Source organism: Culex pipiens, chromosome 3 (genome assembly GCF_016801865.2).
Source record: "Culex pipiens pallens isolate TS chromosome 3, TS_CPP_V2, whole genome shotgun sequence".
Taxonomy (NCBI): domain Eukaryota; kingdom Metazoa; phylum Arthropoda; class Insecta; order Diptera; family Culicidae; genus Culex; species Culex pipiens.
The window spans coordinates 148,114,472-148,124,916 of record NC_068939.1 but is presented as its reverse complement, the minus strand read 5'-3'; the positions used below and the strand labels follow the sequence as shown (position 1 = coordinate 148,124,916).

The 10,445-nt window shown below is 34.6% G+C and overlaps 1 protein-coding gene across 1 annotated transcript; it reads left to right on the top strand.

Annotated features, from left to right (window-relative positions):
• Positions 1-1,621: 1,621 nt before the first annotated feature.
• On the top strand, positions 1,622-7,311 carry LOC120432185 (uncharacterized). Its single transcript, XM_039597325.2, has 2 exons — positions 1,622-1,673; positions 6,771-7,311. Exons 1-2 carry the CDS (start codon positions 1,622-1,624, stop codon positions 7,067-7,069), a joined length of 351 nt encoding a protein of 116 aa, XP_039453259.1. The 3' UTR covers positions 7,070-7,311.
• The last annotated feature ends 3,134 nt before the right edge of the window (positions 7,312-10,445 follow it).

Below are 10,445 nucleotides of genomic sequence, written 5' to 3'. Positions count from 1 at the left end.
GAGCTGTCAAGTAGGAGCTTTTCTGTCAAGAAGGACCGCGAGGTTAATTTTTCAAAATTGATTTAAAAATCTATTTTAAACTCTTTGTGGTCGTACAAAGGGTCATTGTACTCAGAAAAATAAGCTTTATCGCTGTAAACAATAATATCAGCAATCTAAGCTTCATTTTAGGACCCAATTGTGGGAGGCACAATAACATCCCACAATTATGGAACAGGCAATTTGGAGGCAGTGTTTTGCTGCTCTGGATAAATCAGTCTTGAAATGCAGTTTTTTGTTCAAAATGTACTACTTTTACTTTTTCACTAGCAAAAGAATGTCCAAATAAAGGTCTTAAAAATAGTAGGGTCGCCAGAAAATATGCATTTGACAAAATATCACAAAAGTGTTCAGAATTTGTGAGTGTTCCGATTATGTGGGATGACTGTACTGTTAATTTGATTTAGGTAAACCGCGGTGGACTTGCTTGAAATAATTCGAACTGTCAAAAATCCACCAAAGCATCTACCACATTGATCACACAAAAAACTGTGGTAGAAAAGAATCCACCAGTGGATGCTTTGGTGGATTTTTGACAGTTCGAATTATTTCAAGAAAATCTACCGCGGCTAACCAAATCATATTAACAATGCAACTTTGGTCGCAAAATGAAGATTAGTAATTAAATACGTACGGAATGGTAAGAAATCACACTGGCCGTGGTAGAGAAGTGTTGAAAGTACTGTTAGAAGAAGTTTTCATCAAATTTTGAAAAGGTAAAAACAATTAGTTAACTATTATTAAAAAAATGATGTCGGTTGTACATTGGAGGTAGCGTCAATGTCTATAAATCCGGAGGTTCAGGTTTGGTATTAATGTGGTATCAATATTTTTGATGTACCATACAGAAACAATCATAGTAAACCATTGATCATTGTTACACTAAGCAACCAACGATATAGTTGACATTCTGGAGAATGTTACATTGGCGACGAGGAAAAAAAAAATTGAAAATTGTGAAAATAACAAGAAAATTTATATTGCAATCAAAGCTCAAGCGAATAATAAGGAAAAAATGTCAAAAAATGAACAGAGAAATGATTTCGAATAATGTGATGTTGGAAAATATTGCTGTTGTTTTATTTTGACTCATTGATTTTATTTAGTTTAAGCTAAATGAAGATGTTGAAAACCTACTGGAATTTGTTTTATCCTGATATTCCCTTAACCTAATAATCGGTGAAAGGTAACACGTAAGTTGAAACTGCGAGTAAGAAAAATTACAAATTGATATAATGTTAAATTGGATTTGTCCACATATCAAATTGAGCTGTAATTGACTGTAAGTTTTAAGAAATGTTTTCAAAGAACGATGAGACTCCGGTCTACCGGGGTTGAAACGATTAGATCGTTTAACCTTAATTGTCGAGACTCAGGTCTGGCAAGTAAATCGGTGAGACTCTGGTCTACCGGGACTGGAACGATCCTATCGTTCAGTCTACTTTGTCGAGGTTCCGGCCTGGCAAGAAATCGGCAGGACTCCGGTCTGTCGGGATCGAAATGAATCCGTTCGTTTGGTCTATTTTGTCGAGACTCCGGTCTGACAAAGAAAATCGATAGGACTCCGGTCTATCGTGTCGGAATGATCCTGTCGTTCGACTTTATTGGCGAGACTCAGGTCTGCCAAAGTAACGGTAGGACTCCGGTCTGCCGGGATTGGAACGATACTGTCGTTCGGTCTATTTTGTCGAGACTCCGGTCTGACAAAGGAAATCGGTGGAACTAAATGTTCATCGTGCCAGGTCGATCCGTCGATTGGTCAAACAGAGTTACGTTACTCATACATTAGTCAATGTAGACATAACATGAGATTAAATGAAATTAGTGTCCTTTAATAAACGATTGAGTTCTGTTTACCAAGAAATCGAACTGATAAAACGATTGAAGAGATAATGATCATTGTGATTAGTTATTCACAAAATAGCAGTTACAAATTATTTAACATTGTTTTCAATACTTTCAATACTTTCCATTAAGGAAAATATTGCATTTGCGACACATCACATTCAGTTTAAGCATAGAAAACAAACAAATTTGTGAAATTAAATAATTGTTCAAGCAATGAATCGTCATGAGACATTGTTGGTCTTACAGATTATAAATGTTTGTTATTAGATAAAGTTGAACGTATAAAAGGACATGTCTATTTCAAATTTATTTAAAACAAGGAAGAGATGTACCATACAGAAACAATCATAGTAAACCATTGATCATTGTTACACTAAGCAACCAACGATATAGTTGACATTCTGGAGAATGTTACAGATAGCATTATTTAAATATTCTTAAAGTGTCATGATTTTCTCAATGAAAATGATTTCAAATCAGAAAACGGATTGCATTTTCGGATTCTTAGGACAATTTTCCACAACGAGAAGGTAAAATAAGTTTGTAAATAAAAAATATTATGTGTTTTTGAAACATAATTAAAAAAAAATTCAAATTTTTTGGCATTTTCAGTAGAACAAACTTCATATAAAATGAGAAAACTTTTGATTCTTGCTTCGAATTCAGTTTAAAATGAAATATAATTTGATATGTGTAAAAACAAAACTTGTTTCAACTAATTTTAGGCAAAATTCCGACTCTTTAACAATTTTACCTAATATTTATATGTATTTTGATAAAAAGCTTATGAACTTAGTTAACTAAATAAAAACATTGATTTTTTTCTTTAAAAAAACTATATCAGCCACCCTATTGATAGTAAACTTAACGTAAACATAAAATTTGAACACTTTAAATCTGATTTTAACAAGATAAACTATGACACCCCGGAATTCAAAATAAGATTTTTTAACGCAACTATTTTATTAAACACTATTGAAAAAACATTTTTTTCAAAAGTGTTGCATGTACCTTTTGTGGTCTAGCCCAGTACATGTTTTAAAAATAAGAGTCTTGATAAAAATTTACCCAGTTGCAAAATATTCCAAAAATAGATTGCAATCCTATCAATGTCGCCCCGGTTTACGGTATCTCAACTTTTCATACATTGAAAGACTCTTAATAGCATTAATGCCAATATTTGAACCCTAAACCTTTTTCAAACCCACTTTTTCTTTAAAATTTCTTCAAAAGTAAAGCAGAATGATTTTCTAATCAAAACAAAACAACTTTTCAATGCACAACTTCATTGAAGTATTACCCGAATAAAAATTGGATCATCTTAAAATCCTTTGCCTGGAAAATTTTACCAGAAAACTACTAAACAGCCCATTAAAAAAAATCTTGCTCGAATAAACTTGAATTCTGCGTGTAGAAAAGGGTTCGCAGAACATTTTCTCAAAATGAAAATTCAGCACGGACGAACGGACATGACACCAGGAACGAATTTTCGCCAAATTTCTGAAGCAAACATTCAAGTTGTCGAAGTAGCATCGCGCGATCACGCAGGATTTCTCAAAATGTTTTATGCAATAATTAATTAAAACATTTAGCATTAGTATGATGCTAGAAACAGTTTTTTGGCGTAAAGTTTGTCTTTATCATCATGTAATGATGATACTAAAATTGCCGAAAAATTGATAGAAATGGAATTTTTATTATAAATTCAAACGACCATATCAAGCCTATGAATTTGCATCATCAGCTGGCTTTGTTTACGTTTAAAACCACGTGGCGCGAAGATTTTGACATAAGCGATCTCGCTTGCGTAGGTTTTCGCCAAGAAGAAGTAAAAGAAAACCTGCTTCACTTTTTGAAACCCCGTGTCATGTCCGTTCGTCCGTGATATTAGCACGCAATTTCGTAAAATTAATATCAATTTTCTCCAAAATCTAAGATTACAGTTTGGGTACTCTCTCAACCCAATCTTCACATAGAGACCGCCAAGAAGGTTTTCAAGCGAATCTTTTCGATTTTATGAAAGTTCAATAAAAGTCCAATAAAAAAAACTTTAAAAAGACAAACCATTATATAAAAAAAGGCTTTTCATTATTTAAAAAAAGAGCGAAAGAGCCGCGAAAACAAGCGGCTCCTAAAAAAGAGCGGATTTGCCCACCTCTAATTCATACATTTTTCATTGTGTCAGAAGCTTTGCCATATTTGCAAGGTAGTCGGAGGTTATTATAAATATGGAACAGAACTCCTTAAATTTAACTGTGTGTTACAGCAGACACAGATGTATGGTGTATCTTTTTTAATGATTGCTTAATGAATGATGATAAATTTAAAAAAGGTTTATTTTTTTATTTTGATAAAATTAGTTGTTGGGAATGTATACTCACATAAATCTAATTAAGCTAACGAAGAAGTAACATCACATAATCAAAATTTATATCTTATAAAATATTTATTTTAACTGTGTAGTTCAATTGCAAATAGGAAATTAATAATTGATTTCTTAACAAGCAAAAAAAAAACAAAGAACTTAACCTCAATTTAAAAAAGTTAAGGAAAGTAATGTATAGTCTCTTTCTGATGCGCTCATATTTATTGTCTGTAATACAGAACGCGTTTCGCCATGAATAAATTACTAGGTTTATCTTGAAATCAAACCTTGAATTACAGTGCAAGTAGGTCAAGGTTGGTTGGCATGCAGGAATTTCTAATACTTTTGCTTCAGTCATTCAATGGAGACGCATGGTAATTTTCACTAATTTCAAATACCGCGCTTCTCCATTGAAAAGCTAGTTGGTTCTCTACAATTTCGCATATCGACTTTTCTTTGTATTTTTTAATAATTTAGATGAAACTTTGCCTATGCATAGAAATTACCTGTTAAAAGAAGTCATTCCATACAAGTCTCCATACAATTTTGGGGACAGTATGAAATTCTTTATCTTGGTTAATAATCTAGTTGGTAAATATGAATTTGATTTTTCGGAAAATGGCCAAAAATTGTAAACTTAAGAATCTCGGAAACTGTTGTTCTGATTTTCAATGTTATAAACTGAAATTTTTGCGAAAATTTCGATTAATTTAAAAAAAAGTACTTTAATTTTTATGTTAAAATATTATTAATTTTTATACCCTTTCTAAAGCCTGCACACCAATTTCTCATTACTGAATTCAGTTAAATTTACTGAAATCTGCACTACTGAAATTTTCAGTAAATAAAAACTTGCTGAAATTTCAGCAAACTTTAACAGCTCCATACAAATTTTAACTGAAGATCAGAGAAAAACTAACTGAAAATATCTGTAGTGCAGCTTTCAGTAAATATTAACTGAAAAAAAAATAGAATTTGCTGTGTGATTTTAACATTTTGTAATTATTTTTATTGAAAAGAACAGGTATAGGTTTTAATTTATTGCATTAAAAATTAGATCAATAGTTTCCGAGATATTGTCAGGTAAAAATTACAGGCTTTTTAGAAAACACTCAAAGAAATTCATTCTAACTGCCCGATTTTCAAAGTTGCAGAGAATGGAGAGTTTCTTTGCTTTTCAAAAATTGTTTTTGTAGAGGTTAGGTTTTTTATTTAAAGATTTTTTTATGCTGTGAATTACTTTTCGATTTTACTTTAAAAAATGATATTTAATATGTGGAAATTTGCTATATCTTCAGTTTTTTTTTAATTTCATACCTTCTTTACCAGATTTTGCATCATCAAGCAGCATGGGTCAAAAGATGTCTTTATTAGTTCTCTATAATATAATAGAAAATTAAGTGATAATTTGGAGAACTTTATTCCAAATAGTCCTAATCATAATCTACAACTCTGCCGAAGACAGGATCAGAAAATACCTTCTCAAGATACAAAATGTCACATAAATCAACAAATCACAACTTTAAAATTTAAAATTTTAGCTACGCAATTCGTCGCTCCTGTGCCAGCCTTTTGGACGAAAATGAGTTAATAATGGCGTTTCATCAAACTCAATAAACGCTGCAAAATAACTTGAGATTTTTTTGAGTGTCTCAAATAATAGTTAGGGGAAATTTGTGAAACTCTTGAATTTCACTCAAAAACGCTTATAACTTCTCTACACGAAATTGGATCGCTTTCGAGTATTCTACAGAGTAGTAGATTTTTAGAAATTTTGCATAAGAATTTCATTTACTCTTTTGAAAATATTTAACTACAAACTTTTAAAATCGATTTTCTCGAAACGTACTAAATGGCGCTTGTCACAAAAAAGCACATCAACAACAAACTGTTCATAGTTTTGTAAGTTTATATCACCCTCACTTCCCTCTACTGTTTCTTCTAAGAAATTGTGAACACAATTTTAAATGCACTTTTCTTCGTAAAAAAATATTTTTTAAACGTTTTACAACATTTCAATTTTTTGAAAAAACATTTTTCCCCAAAAAGTTTTTTTTCGGCGAAAATGAAAGACAAATCATCATATAAATAATTCGTTAAAAATTTCTACCCACAATATTCATTTTGTGTACGCAAAGAGATTGTTAAATATTTTATTTCCTACCACAAACAGCTACTGCAAAATAAAACTTGACCTGGTTCCGGCATATAGCTGTTGCATTGCAATCATTATCGCAATGAGTTTTATTGATTTGCGTGTAGGCACTGGGCTCATATAATGCATATAGTATGAATAATGCGTGATGTTACTCGAATTCGATTATTCCAATTTGTGCATTTGACCATTCAGCTTCAGCTTTAATCCTCCCGTATACCAACTCAGAATGAAATGCAAAATAATTGTGTTGCTTTCGGTAGGCCTAATGGCAGGATTAATGATTCGAAGTGCAGCAGGTAATTGAATTCCGGTAGCTTTACGCGTTCTCAGTGGTAAAATTAACAAAATTTAATTTTCTAGCTTTTCTGGACAGAGATGGCGCCACTAGCCTAACGTTGCAGCGATTGAGGCGTACCATCGGTTCCGGCACCAGCTTCGTAAACTGCTTGGAGATTGGCGGTACGCGGTTCTGTTCGTACGACCACGCGTTGTTGGAGGTCATCGAAAGGGCTGGTCCGGGCGGGTGTCCCGAGGGTCGCGTGTTCCGCCACCGGTGCAACGTGTGCGAGTGCAAACGGGACGGTGCGTTGGCCTGCAGTACGGATCTTTGCGCGGAGGACTTTTACGAGGCCGGCACCGGACTGCCGAGGTATTGGTGAACCTTCCGCGAGGGGAATAAATTGGACGGAAATTAGTGTAATTTGTAGCGTGTGAGTGTGTGGCCCATAACTTGCTGCCGGTGCACATCGGTGCTGCTGTGGAGTGACTAAAGACTGGAACGTGCCTGCCAAAGATCTGACCAACCGTGCTTAAATGAAGAGGAGAATCTATGATTTATGTCGTAAATGAAATAGAACCCCGAAAAATGCCCTGTTGGCTCACACTCGTAAATCTTGCGGTTGTGATTGTGATAGGGCCACATTCTTTAAAGCGATCGTTTTGTAATAGACACATTCTGCCGGTTTGACGTTTCTTTTTTTTTATTTTTGGATGTAACATGGAAATTTAAGAAAAAAAAAAACCTCAATATTTTTACATATTTCAAAAGTGCGTTCAATTTTCCATAAGAATCAACTTTGGGTTAAGGATTTTACCATTTGATTTGACCGATTCTTTCGTGACGGGACAACGTTTGTACGCATATGTTTTCAGTTTTTTGCAGATAGGGGAAGGTGGGGCAAGACGACCATATGGGGCAAGAGGAACAATCGCTCCTACGGCCGTAATTTGCACAATTTTGATTATTTCCAGTATGAGGAATTGTTGCTAGCAATGCAATTAGCTGATTCTACTACCACATAACCGCCAAAATGACGTAAACGCCACGGGGCATAAGATTTAATAAAGTTTTTTTCGAAACCTTTGTTTTCTTATAATATTTGGAAAGTACAAAATAAGGCTTAGGGTTCGTTTTAAGGCTCATTTTATCAAAATGCTATTTTTCCTAGATCAGTAGTGTCCCTACAAATGACATGCACCTATTACAAAATATGATTTAACTTTTGGTTATTTTTGTTGAGAGCTTTTAAAAAATCTTGTTCAGGTGGGGCAAGTGTACCATATGGATTTTTAGTATGGAAAAAATTACGAATTGCTGCAACAACATATTTTATTGGGAAATAAATACATGAAAGTACTTAAAAACTGATAAACAATCGTTAAAAAAAATTGTACATACAAAGTATAGTGATATTATGAAAATTTACTATTTATCATCGAAGTAGTATTTTTTTTTCGCAAAAACGATAAAAATTTTAGTAAAATATTATTATTTAATCTAAAAATGGAAGAAACCATTCAAATACATTCTAATCTGATGTATCTAAGTGATAACAGTTCAATTGTTAGCAAATTACCATATTTTTTCATGCATTGTTCCTCTTGCCCCAACGGGTTGCTCGTCTTGCCCCACTAGTTGAGTAGAACGTACGGAAAATCAAAAATTTTAAAATCAATTTTTCACATAAAAAACAGGATTTTTTAAAAACTTGTTTAAACAAAGTCTTAGTCAAGACCTAGAATAAGATGATTATAATAAAATCCGACAGATTTTTTAACTTTTTAATGGGTTATAACGAGCATTTCCTTAGCTTGTTACACTTGCCCCACTTTCCCCTAACTTTAAAATCTGTGAGAATAGGTACCAATATTTCTCGGATTAGTTTTCAAAAAGCCGTAACAGCCATTGGTAAACAAAGTCCTTTTTGCATCGGTATTCGGCCTACTTACGAAAAACCAACATCAAAAATGCTCGAGATTGTTCATCTACACGTTTTTCAAGTGCCCCATACTTGAAATAAATGAAATTTTGTTTCATTTTCGAGAAAAACGAAAATTAGTGTCAGAGGTCGGAGTGGCTCTTACGGCTTTTTGAAAACTCACCCGAGATTTATACAAATTTGGAAAGTACATTAAATTTCCAGTAAGATTCACTCCAGCAAACATTTAAAAACACAAAGTTTGAATCAAGTGAGATACAAATGTAGCGTGACGGGACAACATCGTACAATTCGATCATTTTGATTTTTATACACAAAAGTGAAGAACTCTGCTCTCCTAGGAAGTTTTTGAAAAAACCTTTTTCTACAGTTGTTTTTAAAATGAAAAACAAAGATTTTGCTGCCTGGATCACCCAATTTCGTCAAATTTTGTTGATTTGACAGGTACTTCTTTTCGTGACGGGACAACGCAGATATTTTGCAAAAGAGGGTTTTGCTCGCGTTGTCCCGTCACGAAATGCTTCACAGTCTCAGTTCTGACTAGTCAACTTTAAATAATTTGGGGTCGCTGAACTCGAATATGACTCATAGAATACTCCAAAGTATTCAGGGAATGTGCAATCAAAGATGGCGGCCAATATGGCGGTGCTAGAATATTCGATATCTTATAAAGAAATGTAACCGGCAATGAACAGGTCAAATTCAACTAAGGATTGCTGAACTCGAATATGAGCCCTAGAATATTCCAAAATACTCAGGGAATGTGCAATCCAAGATGGCGGCCAATACGGTGAAGCTAGAAAATTTGTATTTTTTCAGGGTTGTAACAGGCAATCAACGGGTCAAATTTAATTAAGTTGGGGTCGCAGAACTTGAATATGAACAATACAAAGTACTCAGGGAATGTGGGGAAAGGGAATTCGAACACGGAACCGGTTGTTGCGTTTGAAACGGAATTTGTCAAAAAAATCAAACCATCCACATTAACGACCCCCGGGTCTTTTGTGGTCTCTATTGCAAGTTTCTGCTCGAACCTAGGAGTCCGAAGGCTTGAATGGGGAGAACACCCAAACCTCTTTTTACTCCAAGGAACCTTCCACCCCAGTGTTTGAACTGACGACCTTTGGATTGCGAGTCCAACCGCCGCCAGCGATTCCACCGGAGTAGGCTTGGTTTGGTGTGCTGTTTGTACTTATGGCATGGAGACAACTCCTAAACCTGGAATGACTTAACGGCCTAACAACCAAGGCCGGGACCGACATTTTACTTCCTCATCCGATGGAAGGTTGCAGCAGATGGGAATCGAACCCAGAATCATCCGCTTACAAAGCGAACAGCGTAACCATTCGGCCACGCCCTGCCAACGGAATTTGTATACGATTCTTATTAGATTCCGTTTCAGAATTCGGATTGAGTTAACTGGGATGCCACACACTGTTCTAAGGACTTTAGAATATTCTTAGGCTTATATTCGAGTTCAGCATCCCCAAATTACACTCAAACCCCGATGGTTTGACACCAACTGTTGTCAAACGAACGGGGTCACGTTTTAGTTTGACACCCCTTTTACACGGAGTTCACACACACTACTAAACGTTTGTTTTGAAAGTGTGCGTGAGCGCCGTGTAAAATGTGACCAGCGATGGCATAATCATCATCAAAAGAAAATCTCTGGACGTTCATCAAGAGAAAAAATCCGAAGGGAGCATGGCTCTCCTCTCTCGCGCACGAAAGATCGGTAAAAAGAATCGAAAAAAATCATCATCTTGATTATTCGGCGGAACATCTTTTTCACTACTACACTTGCAAGTGTTAC